General features: G+C 44.6%; 1 protein-coding gene across 1 annotated transcript in view; it reads left to right on the top strand.

Moving 5' to 3' along the window:
* The window catches only part of PTPRZ1 (protein tyrosine phosphatase receptor type Z1), a 237,093-nt gene that overhangs the window by 137,702 nt on the left and 77,803 nt on the right, over positions 1-21,588 (top strand). The window contains 5 exon segments of the mRNA XM_030217112.1: positions 2,848-2,961; positions 2,964-3,031; positions 6,238-6,364; positions 15,837-15,883; positions 19,791-20,760. Coding sequence (XP_030072972.1) covers positions 2,848-2,961; positions 2,964-3,031; positions 6,238-6,364; positions 15,837-15,883; positions 19,791-20,760 — 1,326 coding nt within the window.

Below are 21,588 nucleotides of genomic sequence, written 5' to 3'. Positions count from 1 at the left end.
TAGGTGCTCAGATGGTGACAAAGCAGTCTCATTTTATGGTTTGTAATGTGATAGGAAACCCAGATCTTTGTCTAGTGGGTGCCAAAATATTTCACCAATTTATCTTTAAAGGTTCTGGATTGTCTTCAAATTTCCTTTTAGTATTCTCATCATAAAGTCATTGATGCAGTGCTCTGCTCTTGCACAGAAGTGTCACTTGGTTAGCTTTGTGGTGTTTAATATGATGCCTGAGCTTCTTTAGCTTCTGGCCTGTCTTCCCAACATAGCATCCTTACATAGTAACATAGTAGATGACGGCAGATAAAGACCTGCACGGTCCATCAAGTCTGCCCAACAAGACAACTCATGTGTGCTACTTTTTGTGTATACCCTACTTTGATTTGTACCTATGCTCTTCAGGGCACAGACTGTATAATTCTGCACAGCACTATCCCCGCCTCCCACCACCGGCTCTGGCACAGACCGTATAAGTCTGCCCAGCACTATCCCCGCCTCCCACCACCGGCTCTGGCACAGACCGTATAAGTCTGCCCAGCACTATCCTCGCCTCCCACCACCGGCTCTGGCACAGACCGTATAAGTCTGCCCAGCACTATCCCCGCCTCCCACCACCGGCTCTGGCACAGACCGTATAAGTCTGCCCAGCACTATCCTCGCCTCCCACCACCGGCTCTGGCACAGACCGTATAAGTCTGCCCAGCACTATCCCTGCCTCCCAACCACCAGCCCCGCCTCCCACCACCGGCTCTGGCACAGACCGTATAAGTCTGCCCAGCACTATCCCCGCCTCCCACCACCGGCTCTGGCACAGACCGTATAAGTTTGCCCAGCACTATCCCTGCCTCCCAACCACCAGCCCCGCCTCCCACCACCGGCTCTGGCACAGACCGTATAAGTCTGCCCAGCACTATCCCCGCCTCCCACCACCGGCTCTGGCACAGACCATATAAGTCTGCCCAGCACTATCCCTGCCTCCCAACCTCCAGTCCCGCCTCCCACCACTGGCTCTGGCACAGACCGTATAAGTCTGCCCAGCACTATCCCCGCCTCCCAACCTCCAGCCCCGCCTCCCACTACCGGCTTTGCTATCCAATCTCGGTTAAGCATCCTTTTTCACATTTTTTGCATTGAATGATATATATTACATTTGAAGGATAGCATGAGTAGGATCACCTTATGTTGAATGTTTTTCCCATGTGAGTAACTGTGGGGTGCTATGATATGGGCTGGCACAGTTAATAGCTTGGTATATTGTAGGGACGTGTTCCATTCTCTTCTTTTTCACTTATATATTCTGCTGTTTGTCGTTATTTGTTCATTTCTGATCTGAAGAAGGAGGTATTGCCTTTGAAAACTAATCAAAAAATGTACTGTCAGTCCAATAAAAAAGGTGTCGTCTTCTTTTATCTTTTGTTCTGTTTTATTCTATTTATTACATTTAAAAGTGGACTAATTCAGCTACCATACCATTTTATTCAATGAGGAAGGTTGAACCAAAACATTAAAGGGAGAAAATAACTATTTAGTGTCGATTTCAAAGAAATAGATATATAATTCACATATAGGAAAACTATGGAACCAAAATCCCTAAAGCAATATATCAATAAAGCCACTTAAAATATTAATAATAGTGTGCTCATAGTTTTTCAAAGGACTGCCACCCACCAAATCTGGGCAACTATTTCCTCTTGGATATAATCATCGCACACTATATTTAACTTTGGGCCGCCTTCAAATTATACTTGTGTCCATATATCATTTTGATATATAAGGTAAAACGAATCTTCAATTTTTCAAAAAACAGCTGAGCTTATCTTTCAAAGGTTCTGGGCCATGTTTCGCTGCTTGCTTTTTCAAGGAATCAGAAAGATCAATTTCAGAGGCCGAGGTGAGGGGGCACATTTTAGCCCCCCTCCCAGGCGCCACCGACCCTCCCCCACCATTGCCGACCCCCCCGCCACCGCCACCAACAACAACAACTTTGCCCCCCCTGCCGCCGACTCTCTCAAGCCACCCCTCCCGCCGCTAACCCCCCCCCCCCCCCCCCACCATCGCCATCACCTACCTTTGCTGGCGGGGGACGTCAGACTCAGAAACAGAACAAAGGAAGGAGAGGACCTTAGCTGGCAGGGGTTGGGGTCCCCCGCCAGCAAAGGTAAGCGACAGCGACGGCGGGTTGATGGCGGGAGGGGGGTCGAGAGGGTCGTCAGCAGTGGAGTCCAGGGCCAAATCTACAGGGGCCCAGGCCCCCATGGCCCCACGTAGCTACGCCCCCGGTTCCCAGGATTTAGGTTTGAAGTTATAGAATACCTGCATTCGTGTGCCTGAGTTAGGTGCCAGCATTTATACCAGCCTTTGGCAGGCACCAATGCTTGTGCCCAAAGTGAAGTGTGAAATGCACGCTAAGCTAGTATTCTACAAAGGACATTCAATGTACCAGCTTAGCACTGATCATCCTAGTGCCTAACTATGGGGCAACATTTATTGAATCTAGCTCCATGTACATAGCTACGCAGGATATGCTAATAACTCTCTATAATGATAGAACAGGTGCCCTTCAACTTACTGAGCTTCTGTGGCAAGTTTACGTTGCACCATCCTCTCATAAATTGCCAATGGCAAAAAGAAAACCAAACGCTCTTTGAAACAAGTATACCTTCAGCTATTTCCTGAAACTTCCTATCAGCACGATAGACTGAAATGTCAAGGGTAGCGGATTCCATAGAACTGGACCAGCTGCCTAAAAATGCTAGAATGGTAACGTGGAAGAGGCCCAGATTCCTTCAGTTCTGCCTACTGCATCTCAGACATTGCCAATCACGTTAATTGTGCTATGTGTCCTTTAAGTCTGCAGCACAGAACCAGAAAATGTCCAAGCTGATCCAAAGAATTACACAAGCCTTCTGGTCATATGGGACAGACCACGAGTTGTGTACGAGGCAATGATTGAAAAATATGCAGTCTTTATCAGCAGCTGGACGGAGAGGACCAGACCAAGCATGAGTTTCTAACAGATGGGTATCAGGACTTGGTAACTGTATATTCCTTTTTTTTTTTTTTAATGAGTTTACCAGTGTCGTAAGATAGTGCCATTTGTAAGATTTCAGTGTGTGTGCTTTCACGTAGAGTATTGGATATGTAATGTTTATAATATTAGCAGTAAAATAAAGGGCAGAGAAGGACAAGTGACTAATTTGGCACAGCGGGACCTTCTCCTTTTCAGATTTTATGAATAGAAAAACTCACAGTGTGAAGTAAAGAGCTTAACGGGCTTTAATACTTCAGTATTCACCTTGCCATCATATGTAATGAGCTCTATTGACAGTGAATGCACAATTCTTAAAGTGCTGAAAATCTGTTTTATTTGTCAGTTAATGTTATTGCTTTACAATGTGGAGAAGGCTTTAGAAAGGTATTAGAAATGTCCTCCACTTGAGAGGTCCTTGGGTTAGCCAGGAATGGGGATGCAACATTCACAGATGGGCCAATGCAGAAAACATCCTGCATGATTACCACAGGTTTACCACTGTTTTACCATTGGTTAGCAAATGCAGACTGACCGCGCCCAGTGCATCCCCAGGATGCAACATGCAGGGCAGGGTGCTGCCGTTTTTCAAGATGGTGGTGCCGGCATCACTCCAACCTCTTAAGTTACAATGTGGGGTCGGTGGTCAAGGGTACCTGAGGCAGGGGCCGGGTGGGCAGGCAGTGTCAATGGACGCCAGGGATTAGATATTTTTGAGTTTGGGGTTGGGAAGAGATGTTGCTAGACACCAGGGGAATGGGATATTTTTTGAATCAGTGAGGTCAGATAAGTGTGCTAAAATTATGAATCTTACCACATCTTAATAACTATTCCTCTTAACCAGACAACTCATTGACTATTTAAAATTAATCAACTAATTAGAGGAAGGACGAGGGATGTGAAAGTTCACTGGACAGCTCCAAGGACTGGATTGAAAACTTCTGCTTTAATCGTTAACTTTGGTCTAAAAATACTTCTCCTAACCTTCCTGGATAAAGTTATCCAGGTCACTTTAACTGGGTATTTTTGAAGAGCCAGACTTAACCAGCTCTCTTCTTTAATATCTGATTAAAGATAACTGAATAATTTATCCAATTAGTACCAGGATTGCCATCAGCTGAATATCGACCTCATGGATTTTTCTTTGTCTGCATTATTTGTCTGGAGTTCTTGTATCTAAGAATTTATCAAAAAAGCCCTTTGGTCACAATATAATGAGCATTTGTGCCTTTAGGATGCCTGGGAGCTGAGATTCAGCGGGACGCAATCCATATAGATAACTGAATAATGTCCTATTATCTTTAAATAGATTTTCAACTGACTTATGTGAACTGGTGTTGGGCTATTGAAGTTAACTGTAGCTTTTTATGCAGTTCTGCTTAATTGTATGATATTTACTGGAAATCTGGTTAACTTTTTGGCACATTCCTGAAACACCTCCTGACCCTGTTCCATATAAGTATAGAACTTTTAATCAAATACTTCATTGTCTGGGCAAAGTTATGAATTTTCACACAGCATGATTTATGCGGTTAACTCTGAAGTTAACCACACAAAATTGGTTTGGAATATCCATCCCCTGTTTTTTAGCAGATGAACTAAGGAAAGGCCCCAGTTCTGAGAACTGACTGATGACTTTTACAGATGAATTTAGTACTTCATAAATTTGCTGTATGAACACAGTGGTTCTCTCAGTCCTCCGGACACACACAATCAGAATGTCCACAATGAATACACTGTACATGAGAGAGATTTACATTCACTGCCTTCGCAGTATACAAACCAATTTCATGTGTAGTCATCGTGGATATCATGAAACTTCAGCTGGATGTGCGTGGAAGGTTGGGTTGAGAACCACTGCGTAGCACAAAAACGATACGTAGAAAAGATTATGAAACGTATGGAAAGTCCATCAGAGCTCTCAGAATACCAATGAAAGCGTTCGGCTTAGTCTTCAGAGGATGCCGAGCTTCTAAATGTGTGGCCTATTTTCCACCAAACATAGGAGCATAACTTTTCTGCTGAAAATTCATCTTTATTTAGGAACTTAAAAGTTATGCTCTTAAGTTTAGGCCTGCCATTCATTTGCCTAGAAAATCAGTGCTAAACTCATAGGATCCGATATTCAGCAGGCGTTGATCAGCGTTTTGTTGACTGCCGCTGACTTTAAACCCCCAGAAATTCAATGCCAGTCCATGTCCGGACAGCGGCATTGAATTTCGAGGTTTCCGGAGCCGGCTAACCCATAACTGGCTCACTGCGATATTCAGCACTTAACCACTTATGGGTTACTACGTAAAGATAGGACTGGCTTTTATGGAATCCTAGTTATGAAGTTAACCTGGCCGATTAAATGCTGAATATTGGCACTGTACTGGTCAAGTGCCAACTCTGACCCCAGAACACCCCCCCCCCCCCCCCGGTTAACTGCCACTGAAAATTAGCGGTAGCCTCGAATAGGCGATTTAATCAGCCTAGAGCTGTTTTAGGCTGATTAAATCACTTTGAATATCGACCCCATAATTTTTTTCCCCTACTCTAAATCCATCCCTGCTGCCACTGCTCCTAAATTTAGAAGTTTAGTGACATTTTGAGTAAAAATGTATGCACTCAGCCCTAGTAGTTTTCAGACTGGCCAATTTATCAGCATAAAACTCAAAGGGTCCTTTTACTAAGGTGCACTGAAAAATGGCCTGTGCTAGTGTAGGCGTATGTTTTGGATGCGAGCAGAATCATTTTCAGCGCACCTTTAAAAAAAATGCCTCTTTTTGGGGGGCTGAAAATGGATGTGCGGCAAAAATGAAAATTGATGTGCGTCCATTTTGGGTCTGAGACCTTATCGCCAGCCATTGACTTAACGGTAAGGTCTCATGCGTTAACCGGGCAGTAATGGTCATCGCGCATCCAAATGCCGATTACCGCCCACTTGCCAGAAAATAAAAAATATCAGACGCACGTCAAAAATGAAATTACCACCCGGGCCACGCAGTAGCCGGGTGGTAACTCGGAATTGGCACGCATTGGGCACTTATGTGGCTTAGTAAAAGGGTCCCAAAGCTAGGATCATAAATCCTTTGAGTATCAGGTTCCTTATGTCTGTACTGCTTTAGGTACGCATTTATTTGGTTAATGAACATAGAATAATATGGAAAAATAAATTAACATTTAAATTCTGCCTGCATGCTTGTGTAAAGATGCTGTCTTTCTTGTAGGGAGCTATTCTGAGTAACATGCTGCCCAACACAAGCTACGTTCTTCAGATTGTAGCTCTATGCTCTAATGGCCTGTATGGAAAACATAGTGACCAAGTGATCGTCGACATGCCCCCGGATGACCCAGGTAAGTGCTGATTTAGGAACAGAAGGCATCTTTGAATGGACAGAAGAATTCACTGCAAAGTAGTTTGCAAACCAGTTGAAAATTCTTAACGACTGGAGTTTTTAAATCCTTGTAGTCACATTCTTTAGTTCAGTAGGATATTTTTCAAACTTGCTGTGGGAGGGGGGAGAGGGCACAGGGGGTGGCTGTGACAGAATCTAGTCCATAATTGTTTGATGTACTGCTGGCAGTTCAGCTGGTTTTTTTTGTAGTGGAGTAATAAAGCTAGAAACCAAGGCTCCATCATCTCATGCTCCTCTTCAGTTATCCTGTACTGGTGGACCACTGGGTTATCCTGATAGGCTTTTGAGTACAATTGCTCAGTGGAGTATCAGATGGTAGAGTGGAAGTGAGTAGAATTGGTTGTTTTTTTCTCAGGAAACAGTGAGTTTAACAGTCCACAGTTTCCCTGGGACAGTTGACCTACTGTACAACAATTTTAAAGGAACTCTTTCCAGCTCCATGATCTTCCTCTTTTACTAAGTGTCAGGTTGGAGACCACCGCTTTCACCAGCTCAGCATAGAGGTTAACAGCCTTCACTAATATTCATTAACCCTTTAGGGCATAGTTTTTTTTTTTTTATTTCCTTCTGTAGGTTTATATATTTCTGAGTTTGTTTTAGTCTGTCTTCCTTTCCACCCTCAGGTTGCTGAGAACATCCTCATGCTCAGCAAATCCTTAGTAGCACTGAAGACACCTTTCCTCCCAGTGCTAAGGGGCGAGATCCTCTGTCCATAGGCTTCATTCAGGAACTCTTATAATTGAATCTGTCGTACATTTCATCTAAGGGACAAGTCTTGGATATTGGGTGCCACATTCAAGGCCCATTGCAGCCATTTTGTTTGACCATTCACCGTGGCTCTAGAGCAAATTCAAGGAAATGTCTATGACAGACTGTGCTAATTTTGTACCTTGTGGTATCTCGCCACATTCCTGAAGAGATTCCTCTGCTACTCGCATGTTCTGAGTCTAGGATTCATATGAATCCTTCAGCACAGAAAGTTCAAAGTTTTAGCTGCGTACACTTCCCAGGAGCTCCACTTGGCCTAGCCTGGGAGCTTGGCTCTGGTTTCATGTCCTAGGCTAGTTCTGTTTCCTTCTCAACTACTATGTGGCAGCTCCTTAAACCAGCATCTTCTCTTGTGCCATATAGCAAGCATTCTCAACCCAGTCCTCGGTACTCACCCAACTAGTCAAGGTTTCACAGTGAATATACATAGTTGATTTATATGCAATAAGGGTATGTATGTATGTAAATGTATCTCATGCATATTCACTGTGAAACCCTCACTGGCTGAGTGTAGCCTATGGACTGGGTTGAGAACCACTGCCATATGGAGTTTCACTCTCTCTGTCATAGCTGTGACCATACAAAATATGGCCAAACTCTTCAGATTCTGAATTCTACTCTTAAGTGTCTCCAAAACACATAACCCCGGATTGTAGAAAGGTCGCCGAAATCTGTGAGCCAAATTGTGGGAGTGATTCTGAGATGCACACACAACATAATTACTTAATCAGCCAATTAACACCAATAGCTGTTCTTAATAGGCAATTATTTGGATTTACATGCACTTCTGCTTGAGTACTATTCTGTAAAGTTACGCACTGAATTGTCTCACGTGCAACCCAACAGGCAACGCGGCCATGGGAAGGGTATGGGCGGGTCAGGGACATTCCCAGAATTTAATCGTAATATTATAGGTTGCACGCTTAACTTGTGTGCTGGGATTTACACCAGGTTTCACATGGTGTAAGTCCGCACACCCAAAGTCGGTCATGGGAATCGGTGCTTAGCACTATTTTATAAAGGACGTTTGGCATGGAGTACCCTTTATAGAAGGTGATTTCAACACGGATCCTTCTGGTGCCTTTATGAATCTGACCCATGATGGGCAATTCTATAAGCAGGCATCCATATTTACACAGACATGCACTTATAGATGTTCAGAATACCAGCACTTATACGCATAAGTGTACACTTACCTGCGAAAGAGCTAGCAGGGCACCTGTGTGCTATTCGGTAAGGGCGCACATACTTGATATATCATGTAAATGCAAAGGGGAGTACACATGACGACGCTCCTATTTACGCATGTAACTTACAGAATACTGTAAGCATCCCTGCTGTAGTTACACCAGCTCTATGGCTGGCTTAATTTCAGGTGTATAAATGTAAGACGTGCCAATACTGAGTTACGCTAGGAATTTGGCTACCCAGATGCCATTATAGACTATGCTCTCTCTGTGCAACATTGAAGCACCTAAACGGAAGGGCCCACTTGTAAAATTGCCCAATAGAGTCACCCACAAAAACAATCACTGAGGTGAAAGAACCAGAAACACTATTTATTTAGATTTTGCTCACACCTTTTTCAGTTGTAGCTCAAGGTGAGTTACATTCAGGTACTCGGGATATTTCTCTGTTCAAAGAGGGCTCACAATGTAAGTTTGTACCTGAGGCAATGGAGGATTAAGTGACTTGCCCAAGATCACAAGGAGCAGCAGTGGGATTTGAACCAGCCACCTCTGGATTGCAAGACCAGTGCTCTAACCACTAGGCTACTCCTCCACTAGCAATGTTCTATGTAGAAGCCTGCCCTTGCAGATCAGCAACGCGGCCGCGCAGGCTTCTGTGAGTCTGACGTCCTGCTCGCGTGCAGGACGTCAGACTCACAGAAACAGAAGCCTGCACGGCCGCGTTGCTGATCTGCAAGGGCAGGCTTCTACATGGAATGTTGCTAGTGAAATAGCAACATTCATTCCATGTAGAATCTCAACTAGTAGCAACATTCCAGAATCTCCAATAGTAGCAACAGCAACATTCCATGTAGAATCTCAAATATTTATTTAGATTTTGCTCACACCTTTTTCAGTAGTAGCTCAAGGTGAGTTACATTCAGGTACTCAGGATATTTCTCTGTTCAAAGAGGGCTCACAATGTAAGTTTGTACCTGAGGCAATGGAGGATTAAGTGAGTTGCCCAAGATCACAAGGAGCAGCAGTGGGATTTGAACTGGCCACCTCTGGATTGCAAGACCGGTGCTCTAACCATTAGGCCACTCCTCCATGCCACTATGAGCAAAAGAAGATAACCAAGAGAGTAGTGTAGACAACCGACACTTCTAGCAGAATCGGAGTCAAGAGGTGTCAGACAAATTGCTTATTTGTCAACAATCACTGATTGCCTCGACAAGGAGTCTCCAAGACAGAAGTCCTTATTACTGTTCTGCAGGTCTAAATTAAGAATACACATGTTGCCAAACTGTCCATAAATATTGGAAGTTTGCAAAACTATTTTCCATAGACTTTAATAGGAGAAATATTTGAGGTAAAGAAGTCAGATTATGTGATATAGATATATAAAACAAATACATTTGGAAAAGCAGAAAAAAGGGATAAATTCTTTCCTTTGTTTCATCAAATATTTTCACTCAAGAATTCTGAAATTGGGAATTGTTTCCAGCGCTTCTGCCTTTCTCCCAGTTGCCATAAATATTTGCTTCCATCTCTCCTCAGTTATTCTCAAATACCAAGTCACTAGGGCTGGATGAAATGAAGGGGTTTTGTTTGTGAAGGTAAAGTATTTAGTACGTGAAGGAGGGCGGGATCATAAAAGGGAGAATTCCCTCACTGGCCGTGTGACATTTAAGCTGGTGCTCAGTTCATGTGTTAACTGGTGCTCTCTTTCCAGTGGGACAAGCTGACATCTATGCATTGATCAACCCTACCTACCTTTCAGCAAGATACATTTCCCTTTTCATTTTGAGTGCTATCCAAACTGCATTGTTTTCATTTTCTAAACGCTTTCATAGCTGAATAATGAACAGCTATGCCAACCTGAATACCAAAAAATTCATGTTGTGTGCTCCTAATATGTGACTACATTGAATTTTAAAAGCTCTAAGCTAAAACCCTTGGCAGCAAATCATAAATGGTGATGGGCCTTTCATTTCTGCTTCTTCTTTCAACCACAAACTTAACAATCCTTGCAATTAAAGCTTCAAATATTTTATATCTATTGCTCACATAATTGGCTTGTCTAGGCCAGTAGCTTAGTTGGGGCAAGATGCACAAAAGTACTCGTTAGAGCCGTTCCGTACCGAATTCCATAACGAATCGGTACGGAACGGCTAGGCACGAAGGAAATGGAATGCAAATGAGCTGCTCGTTGCAGCTCACTTGCATTCTCTAACCCTTCGTTAAAACCGTCGATAATCGGCCCATAAAGCATGCGCAGAGCAGCCAAGCGTTATGCTGGCTGCTCTGCACATGCCAAAAACGTAAAAAAAACAAAAACAAAAACAAACACGTCCTTTATGGACGGCCTTGCCCCGCCCGAGGTCACCGCTGCTCCCCACTCCCCCCTGCGTTAAAATCGTGACTTTTTTAGGCAGCCCCGGCCCCCCTCCCTTCCTCTCTTTCTCCTTTTTTAGAAAAAACAGCTCCCGCCATCCTCCACCCCCGTGCCCCGCCCCACTGCCCCCCCTGGGGTCATTGCCGCCGCTCCCCCCCTCCACCGGGCCCCCTCCGTCTGAAACCGGGCCCGTGCAGCACCTCTCACCTCTGTGTGAAGGCGCTGCCGGGCAAGAACAGCTGATCGCCTCCGACGTCCCTCCGTTCCTCCTGGGCCCGCCCTCAATCTGACGTAAGTAACCACATAGGTTACTTACGTCAGATGAGGGCGGGCCCAGGAGGAACGGAGGGACGTCAGAGGAGGCGATCAGCTGTTCTTGTCCTTGCAGCGCCTTCACACAGAGGTGAGAGGCGCTGCACAGGCCCAGTTTCACGGAGGGGGGCCCGGTGGAGGGGGAAGCGGCGGCGACGACCTCAGGGGGGCGGCGGGGGCCGGGCAAGGGGGCGGAGGATGACAGGAGCTGTTTTTTCTAAAAAAGGAGAAAGGGAGGGAGGGGGGCCGGGGCTGCCCAAAAAAGTCACGGTTTTAATGCAGGGGGGAGCGGGGAGCAGTGGCGACCTCGGGCGGGGGGGGGAGGGGGCAAGGCCGTCCATAATGGACGCACCTGACGAGTGTTTTTGCCCCCTCCCGATTTTTTTTTCACATTGTTTTGGAAGCCGGGCAGCCCCAACGAGAGGTACAGACCTCTCGTTAGCTTTCCCAGAGTTTTCCTTAGTGCATCTCATTTTAATAGGGTTTCTGCACAATTTGCTCATCTGCATTCCATTTTCGTTTGCTGCTACCGTCGTTGGAAATTGGGCTTTAGTACATGCCAGGGTTAAAAACTTGTTCATTAAAGGCTCGTTAAAGGCTCGTTTAGTTTAGTGCATCTTGCCCTTGGTTTGCACTGCCTGTACTGCTTTGTTGAACTGGACTTGAAGCACTTTATGTAGCAGGAGACCAGGACCAGGATTTATGCTGTGTTAAGGATGTTGCCTACAAAGGCAAACTAGGTAACTTGGTATGTAGAAAGCTGTAGCTGCAGTGGATTGTTCTAATATTCACATATCAAGGCATAGAATAACTTGCGGAAATTGCATTGATGGAGCAGAGCATTACTGGAAGTTGGTTTCGGCCGAGCAAGACTTCATATTTAATAACTCGGTTGCTTCTGGTGACACTCATATTTACTAAAAATACCAAGGCCGGCAACGTCTACAAAGTGACTCACATCAGTGAGCAGTTGGAGTATCTCTGAGCCAATATGTTCTACACTCCCATCCTCTGTGTATGGGAAAAGGCATTGATGGATTTGGATCTAAATACCCATCTTTTCCAAATCCAAGTTCAAGGTGAGTTACGAGCAGGTCCGTAAGTTTTTTTTTCCTTTCCTGAGCAGGTTTGCAGTTCGAAGGTTAGATTTACTAACAAGTGTTAATGCAATTTAACACATTTTAACATAGTTTAGTAATTGAGGCCTTAAGTTTGTACCTGAGGTAGCAGAGGGTGAAGTGAGTTGCCCAAGTTCACAAGGAGAATTTAACACGGTACTTGTGCTGTGCGTGGGAACATCCGCACTTGGAGCAATTTTCAAATAGCCCACATATTTCAAAGTATGCAGGCGTTTTTAGAGAGTAAGGGGTCGAATTCAAAGTGATTTTAACTGGCCAGAAACAGCTCCTGGCCAATTAAGTCGCTTGTTCAGGGCTAACCGCTAATTTTCAATGGCACTTTAGGGGTTAGTGCTTCTGAAAATAACCGGTTAGCGTCGATCTGAAAACCAGCTATTTTTTGGGCTTTCTGGGGTCAGATCGGCACTTGGCCAGTTAAGTCCCGATATTCAGCCAGGTTAACTACATAAGTAGAACCCCATAAATGTCAGTCCTATCTTTATGCAGTAACCCATAGCCGGTTAAGTGCCGAATTTCACACTTAACTGGCTGTGCTTTAGCCGGCTCCAGAAACCCAAAAATTCAGTGCTGATGCCTGGACATGTCCTGGCATTGAATTTCTGGGTTTATTGCCAGCGGCAGTCTGCAAAACTCTGTTTACCACCGGCTGAATATTGAGCCCTAACTTTATAACTGGGCACTTTTTTCACGTCAATTTTATAAACAAAAGTAGGTGCCTACTTTTCTTTATAAGATACTAGCATATGTGTCTGAAAACCTGCCTTAATCTAAGGCATGATCATGTACAACAGCCCCTATATCTGATGGAAATGACTGTGCTTACATTTGGCAAGAATGCACATAAATGATAACATCCTCTAATCCACGTGCATACTGTCTCGCACCATCAGTGTTCACCAAAAACTCAGCCCAGGTGCACACCCACCGTGAAAGTACACACCATGCAAATGATGCCTGTACTTTTATGCTGGTCGGTATTTTTAGACGACGGCATTTATGCGTCTATGTTGCCACATACATACATAGGGGCAATTCTCAAAAGGTCAGCTAAAGTTAGGCGCCAGGATGATGTGCTGTAAGCATGAATTCTACAGTGGCAATTGCATGTATAGAATGCTATCGTAAGTCCACATATGTGTGCCTAACTTTAGGCGAAAGCACTTACGCTAGCTCAGAGGCTGGTGTAAATGCTTGTGCTTAACTGTAGGCATAGTCATGTAACTGTTAAGATTCTGTAATCCATGTGTGTAAGTGCTAGGTACACCCCTGGCCTACCCATGCCCTCCCCCCATGTTCACAACCCCCAAACAGTTGCATGCCATGGATTTTGCATATATGGCAGGGAAGCCCCGCCCAGCGTATCCCAGGATGCACTGGGCAGGGCAGGGTGCCACCATTTTGAAGGCGGTGCAGGAAGAGAAGGAATGCTACTCCCTCCTCCAACAGGGAGGTATTGGAGGGTGGGGGTTGGCCGCTAGATCACCAGGGTGGGTGGGGGGTTATCTTGGCAGCCCACTTGGGCTGTTTTTCTGTGTTAAGGAGGCTGGAGATCCACATATTTCACCCATTACACTAGTGTTCTATAAAGAAAAGTAGATACCTAATTTTCTTTATAGAAAAGGCACCACATAATCACCTTCTAGGTGCCTGGATATAGGTGTTCTCTTATAGAATTCATACCCCCCCCCCCCCCCCATGTGTCTTTGTGCCTACATTCTAAGCATATATACCCCCGGGCAACTTTATAAGAGTGTATTTGGATGTGTAAACGTGCTGTTCTACATGCATAATTATACAGTTACTAGTAAAACAGGCCCGTTTCTGAACGAAATGAAACGGGCACTAGCAAGGTTTTCCTCTAATGGCAATTATGTTTTTCGGGAAGTGTTAGGAGAGAGTATGTGTGAGAGAGTGAATGAGTATGTGTCAGAGAGTGAGTATGTGTGAGAGAGAAAGAGTGTATGTCAGAGAGAGAGAGAGAGAGAGAGAGTGTGTGATTGATTGAGAGAGAGAGACAGAATGTGTGTGTGTGTGTGTGTGTGTCTGTCTGTCTGTGTGAGTGAGTGTAGTGTGTGTCCCGTGTGCATCAATTATGCTCTATGCCCTGCATTCATCCATATGCAGCAAACGTCCTCTGTGCCCTGCCCCCTCCATCCATCCATGTGCAGCATCTCTCCCCTGCCCCCTTCATCCATCGTGGTGCAGCAATTCTCCTCTGTCCCTTGCCCTCCCCCCTACATTTGCATCACACCTCCCCCTGAGTTCTAGGCCTCCCTCCCTCCCTCCCAGTTCCAGGCCCCCCTCCCTTCGAGTTCCAGCTCCCCCTCCCTCCCGGGTCGTCCCCTCCCTCCCTCCACTTCCCTCTCTCTCTCCCTCCCTCCCTCCACTCCCCTCTCCCTCCCTCCCTCCACTCCGAGTTCCACACCCCCCCTCTCCTCCGAGTTTAACGCCCCCGGCTCTAATTTAAAAATTTTTACTGGCGTCCGGCGTGAGCATTGAAAGCGAGCAGCGCTACAGACTGTCTTCCCATCTGTCTGAGCTCTGCCTCTAGTCCCGCCCTCATTTCCTGTTTCCGGAAGGGCGGGACCAGAGGCAGAGCTCAGACAGATGGGAAGCTCGCCTTCAATGCTGACGCCGAACCCCGAGGTAACAATTTTTAAATTAGAGCTGGCACGCAGAAAGGCGAGGGGCTGCCAGAGGACAGGTCCTGCTTGCAGTTCCAGGGAGGGAGGCGGGGGGGGGGCATTGAATTTGGAGGAGGGGGAGCCTGTCGAATAGCTTCCCGCCTCCCTACTTCAAATAGTAACATCTCAGAGTGACGTCAGGCAGGGGCGTATCTGAACTGCGGCGGTAGGAGGGGCCAGGGCCAGAGTGAGGGGTCACATTAGAGCCCCCCCGCCGCCGCCGCCGCCATTGCCGATCCCCCTCCCCCCAGCCGCTGCCATTGCCAATCTCCCCCCGCCGTTGCTGTCGCCTACCTTCGCTGGCGGGGGACCCCAACCCCCGCCAGCCGAGGTCCGCGTCCTCCTGCCGGCTGCCTGTAAAAGAATTCCGTCAGCTGGCGGGGGACCCCCAACCCCCGCCAGCCAAGCCGAGGTCCTTTCATTTCTTCCACTAAAGCTGGCGCCGAAAGTTTCTTCTGAGTCTGACGTTGCTGCACGTTGTACGTGCAGGACGTCAGACTCAGAAACAGAATGAAGCGGGGCAATGGCAGCGGCTGGGGGGAGGGGGATCGGCAATGGCGGCAATGAAAGGACCTCGGCTTGGCTGGCGGGGGTTGGGGGTCCCCCGCCAGCTGACGGAATTCTTTTACAGGCAGCCGGCAGCGGCAGGAGGACGCGGACCTCGGCTGGCGGGGGTTGGGGTCCCCCGCCAGTGAAGGTAGGCAACAGCAACGGAGGGGGAGGGTTGGCAGCGGTAGGGGGGTCCAGGGCGAAATCTGCGGGGGCCCAGGCCCCTGAGGCCCCACGCAGATACGCCCCTGACGTCAGGAGATGGTTACGATCCCAGTGAGACACATTGGAACGTTGCAAGAGTAAATTATTATATTAGATAGTTTATATTGTTTTTATGTACCTCCTAGAATCCTTCATGATACACTGTATCTTTTTTTTTCTCCCCTAGAAATTGAACTCTTTCCTGATTTAACTGAAACTGAAGAATCATTAGAGGTATAAATGAAAATCTCAAACATGTTTTAAGTAACAATATCGTGAACTGTAAAGTGGTTCCAGATTTAGGCACTTCAGGAACATGTGGAAATATCAACAATTTACTAGCATGGGATCACATTGCATGAACACCTAAGGAGCATATGCCGCTATACGCCTGCCATGTTAGTTCGTTTGAATGCCTGGAAATAAAGATCAACAGGCTAAAATTAGGGAGTACACAAGGCAAAGCATTTGTGGTTTGGAGCGCGATATTCCAAAAAGGCTGAGCTCCTAAATGTATACTCTTAAGTTAGGCACCTAAATTTGTGTTCTATTTTCAGCCAAATTTAGGAGCATACATTTTCAGCTGACCTCTTAACTTAGGAGCTTAAGGTTTGCCTTTCATTTGCCTAGATTTATGAATCTAATTTATGAGCCTCGTACTGAAAATTAGTACTAAGCTCCTAATTTTTTTCCTATCCTAAATCCACTCCTGTTGCAACACACTTTTTGTGCCCCTAAATTTAGGAGTTTAGTGAAATTTTGAGTATAAAATTATGCACTCAGCCCTCGTAAATTTTCAAACAGGCCAATTTAGGAGTATAACTCTCATTTAGGAGTATAAATCCTTTGAATATCGGGCCCTTTCAGCTCATTTAGGATTTTTTTCCCAATTTTAACGCATGTTCAAAATTCTTAATGCACACTAATCAACTGAAAGTACATTAATTTGTAGATTAATATACTTTAAATTGATTTAGCATATACTAAACTTTTCAAGACATACCACTGAATTTAAATATGCACGTTGCAAACGTACATCCCTTTAAAAAAAAAAAACAATAAAAGGGAGTTGCCTTTTAATTGAATTAACTTAATGCATTTCTGGACTGGTTTTTGGAATCTGGCAGCCCTTTCTCAGGTCCGAAGAGAATGAGTAAAGGATGGCAGAGCAAAGGAAGGGATCTATCAGCTTCCAAAATCCAGGGGCCCTTTTACTAAAGTGCAGTAAAATTTGCAGTTATCACAGCTTAACACTGGAATTTACCATGCAGTAGCTGCAAATTTTACGTGCAAATCAGCATTTTCATATGCATGTCCCCTGTGAATTAATGCATGGTACCTGGCCACAGTTAACACAGGAGCACCTAGTGCCTCTTGTTTAAGAGGTGGTAAGTTGTCCTACGTGAACTGTGCATTAGCCAGTACTATAATTGATTATACAGTGAAAAAAATAAAAATAAAATTTATTTTTTATGGCTAGTAATTTACTAGAAGGCAGGGGCGTAGCCAGACTTCGGTGGGAAGGGGGTCCAGAGCCCAAGGTGAGGGGGCACATTTTAGCCGCTGACCCCCCCCCCCCCCCCATTGCCGACCCCCCCCCCCCCCCCATTGCCGACTTCCGCCACCTTTCACGACCTCCCACCCTCTCAACCCCCCCTCCACCCGCGAACCCTCCCCCGCCTACCTTTGCTTTTGCTGGCGGGGGACCCCAATCCCCGCCAGCCGACGTCCTCTTCGTCCTCCAGTCAGTGCAAAAAAAGTTTTTGTTCTGTTGCATGCTGACATCCTGCACATTGTATCTGCAGGACGTCAGACTCAGAGAACAGTGAAGCAAATTCAAACATTGGTCCGTTTTTGAGACTGTGCAGAAAAGAAAATTCTCTTTGCAGCTGAATTCACAAGAATTTGGAACGGTTCTCTCTTTTGTGATGATTTTTGCCAAAGAATCAAAAAATCTTTCATCTAAAGAGAGTGAAAAGATGACAAAATACATTTTCATGAAAAGATTATATTTATTTAGGAGAAATTGTGAATATGAAATGTTATGTGAACTTTATGGAGAATTAAAAGAAAATTGGTCATTTTCTAATGTTCCTCCATTATTGTGGAGAAAGCAGTGAAGATGGACATGGGTATTTTTCAAGAATAATTCACGAAAGGCAAGCACTTCAGTATTCCTGTTTTTTTCTGCTTTTTGTGCAAAAGCTTTTCCATTTCTCTTTTAAATGATCAATAGTTACCAATGTGGGCTACTTTTAAGTTGTTATTTTACTACTATTCATATTTTAGCACAGATCTCATTTTATCCAATGAGATCTAGTTACTAATAACTGGGATTAACAGTAAAATAAAATGATTTAACAATAGCCCACCTTGATAACATAAGTACATAAGTACATAAGTAGTGCCATACTGGGAAAGACCAAAGGTCCATCTAGCCCAGCATCCTGTCACCGACAGTGGCCAATCCAGGTCAAGGGCACCTGGCACGCTCCCCAAACGTAAAAACATTCCAGACAAGTTATACCTAAAAATGCGGAATTTTTCCAAGTCCATTTAATAGCGGTCTATGGACTTGTCCTTTAGGAATCTATCTAACCCCTTTTTAAACTCCGTCAAGCTAACCGCCCGTACCACGTTCTCCGGTAATGAATTCCAGAGTCTAATTACACGTTGGGTGAAGAAAAATTTTCTCCGATTCGTTTTAAATTTACCACACTGTAGCTTCAACTCATGCCCTCTAGTCCTAGTATTTTTGGATAGCGTGAACAGTCGCTTCACATCCACCCGATCCATTCCACTCATTATTTTATACACTTCTATCATATCTCCCCTCAGCCGTCTCTTCTCCAAGCTGAAAAGCCCTAGCCTTCTCAGCCTCTCTTCATAGGAAAGTCGTCCCATCCCCACTATCATTTTCGTCGCCCTTCGCTGTACCTTTTCCAATTCTACTATATCTTTTTTGAGATACGGAGACCAGTACTGAACACAATACTCCCACCTTAATTAAAGAAATTAAGAAGTATCTCTAGAAATTGAAATCGCTGCTATGTGTAATAAAGGTGAGCCAAGTGTAGGACAGTCAAGTCATTGTGACATCACTGATGAGATTGGCTCTTAGACATTGGTGGAATGAGGCATTATGACATCACAATATCAGCTCTGGTTACCAAAGACTGACACTTTTCACTCTTCACACTAAAGGGGGAAGGTAAACATGAGCTACCATTAAGATGGGTTATTTTACCACTAGCTCATGCTATTTTAGCACAGCCCCCATTTAGACAATGAGACCTAATTCCTAATAACTAGGGCTAACAGTAAAATAACATGTTTTAATGGTAGCCCACGTTAATAATGTCCTCCCTTAACTAAAGAAAAATAAATGTCTCTAGAAATAAAAATCACTACTATATGTAATAAAAGTAAGCCAAGTATAGGGCAGTCAAGCCATCGTGATTTCATGGATGAAGTTGGCTCTTAGGCATTGGTGGAATGAGGCATTATGACATTATAATATCAACTCTGGTTACTAGACTGAATCTCTTCACATTAATGGGAGGGGGAAATTATCAATGTAGCTACATTTATGACATGTTATTTTGCCACTAATGCTATTTTAGCACAGGTATCATTTTATACAATGAGATCTAGTTACTAATAACTGGGTTAACAGTAAAATAACGTATTTTAATGGTAGCCCACGTTAATAATGTCCTCCCTTAACTAAAGAAAAATAAATGCCTCTAGAAATAAAAATCACTACTATATGTAAGCCAAGTATAGGGCAGTCAAGCCATCGTGATTTCATGGATGAAGTTGGCTCTTAGGCATTGGTGGAATGAGGCATTATGACATCACAATATCAACTCTGGTTACCAGACTGAATCTCTTCACATTAAGGGGAGGGGGGAGAAATTATCAATGTAGCTACATTTATGATATGTTATTTTGCCACTAATGCTATTTTAGCACAGGTGTCATTTTATACAATGAGATCTAGTTACTAATAACTGGGTTAACGGTAAAATAACGTATTTTAATGGTAGCCCACGTTGATAGCTTTCCCCTTAGAAGTTTCTTCGTTTTGTTAATTAGCCATTGTAATAAACTTGGAATGTGGTGTTTCTATTTCCCAAAGGAGGAAGAGCTGGAGGAACAGGATGAAGGCATTGAAAACCTTCCCAGCACTAATAGTGCCATAAACCAAATATGGAAAGAGGACATGGAAACTACCACATCGAATTATATCCAGAACAAGATGGGGACCACGCTGAATGCAGCTACTGCTACTAATGAGTATGCAAGAGACGAAGATTCAAATGTACAGGAGAATGTTTTCAAAGTATTTTTCCATCCAACCTCACAGTCTACAACTGCTGGGCCTGAACAGGGAAAAACTGCAAAAACCATAATACCACCTCAGGTCTGGGAATTAACCTCTGTTTCTACAACAAAGGATTTTAAAATTGCCGTTGAGTTCCAGCAGGCAAATATTTCTGACTCAACCAAAGGCAGTCATGAAGAAGATTCATATTCAACTTCTGTAACTGATCTGCAACTGACAAAGGTGGGCAGTCAGACAGATGAGGATTACGATAACTTGTCGGTTTTCGCTTCCACCACAGTTTCAACACAATTTGTCCAACAGAAAGCATCCCTGGGAGATGCTCTACCTTCAGAAAGTCCCGAATCAAATGCAAATGATTTAGTTTACCAGGGTCATGCTAAAAATACATCGGAAGCTTTTGCATCATCTACTGAGGAAGAGTCATCGACGGAGACACATGCGAGTGGAAAGTCAATGCCTCACAGTACGACTTATTCTGAAGATAAATCTTTTGTTCAACTGAATAATGTGCAGTTAAATCAGACTAGTTATACTGATCTTCATATTGAGGGATCGGTGTCAACCACAAAATCTTATTTCCATGATCAACTAGGGTCAGAAGATACTTCAGGGGCTGATGTAGATAATGCAAATTATTCTACGTCAGATTTTTCTTCTACTGCATTATCAACTCGTTCTACCTCTCCGAGCCCTGGACAAAACAACTCTGCGCCTCCTGCCAGTGAGGTACTCTCTCAGACAACTCAGCCAATATTTCATGGTGAGATACCTCTTCAACCTTCCTACACTAGTGAAATGTTTCCTGTAGCCACCCCTTTGTTGTCTGACACTCAGATCCTCAGAAGTACCCCTGCTGCTTCAGGTATTGATATGATCCTGCATGCCGCACCTGTATTTCCCAGTGTTGATGTGTCATTTGAACCCATCCTGTCTTCCGCTGATGACGCCCCTTTGCTTCTGTTGTCCTCTGCTTCCTCCAGTAGTAAAATGTTTCCTCATCTGTATACAGTTTCAGAAATGCTTTCGCAAGTTCCTTCAACTTTTGCAAGTGACCAGGTGTCCCCTTATGCTTCTTTGGCATTAATTCAGCCAAGTCAAGCTCAATACTCTGATGTTACGTCCCATCAGACCACTCATGCTGCTTCCGAGACATTGATATTTGGTCAGGAGTCTGGCACCTATAATAAAATTCACTCGATTGCTCAAGCTGAACCACCCCGCACTGATTTAAAGATGCATGCACTTTCTACAGTATCTGAACCTGTCTATGCTTTGTCTAGTAATGTGGCATCCCTTCACATCTTTACTGCTGCTTCCAGCTCTGCAGTGTTTGTGCATGATTCCGCTGGTGACTATCACAAGGGTACTTTGTTTAACACTGTACTGGTGCCTAAGCCTTCTGTAATATCACAAGCTCATTCTCTGCTTGAGCCTACACGCACTGTATCTAATAATGAGGATGTATTTGAAGCGTACTCTGGTAGTGGGTTCCTTTTGCCTGATGTAGATTACCTTAGAACTAAAGCACAAAAAGGTTCTTCATCCATTTCTGTAGATGAAGATGCACCTCAAGCATCCATATTTAGAG

Source organism: Microcaecilia unicolor, chromosome 10 (assembly GCF_901765095.1).
Source record: "Microcaecilia unicolor chromosome 10, aMicUni1.1, whole genome shotgun sequence".
NCBI classification, from domain to species: domain Eukaryota; kingdom Metazoa; phylum Chordata; class Amphibia; order Gymnophiona; family Siphonopidae; genus Microcaecilia; species Microcaecilia unicolor.
Note: the sequence above shows the minus strand (reverse complement) of the source record. Positions and strands in the feature narration are given on the sequence as shown.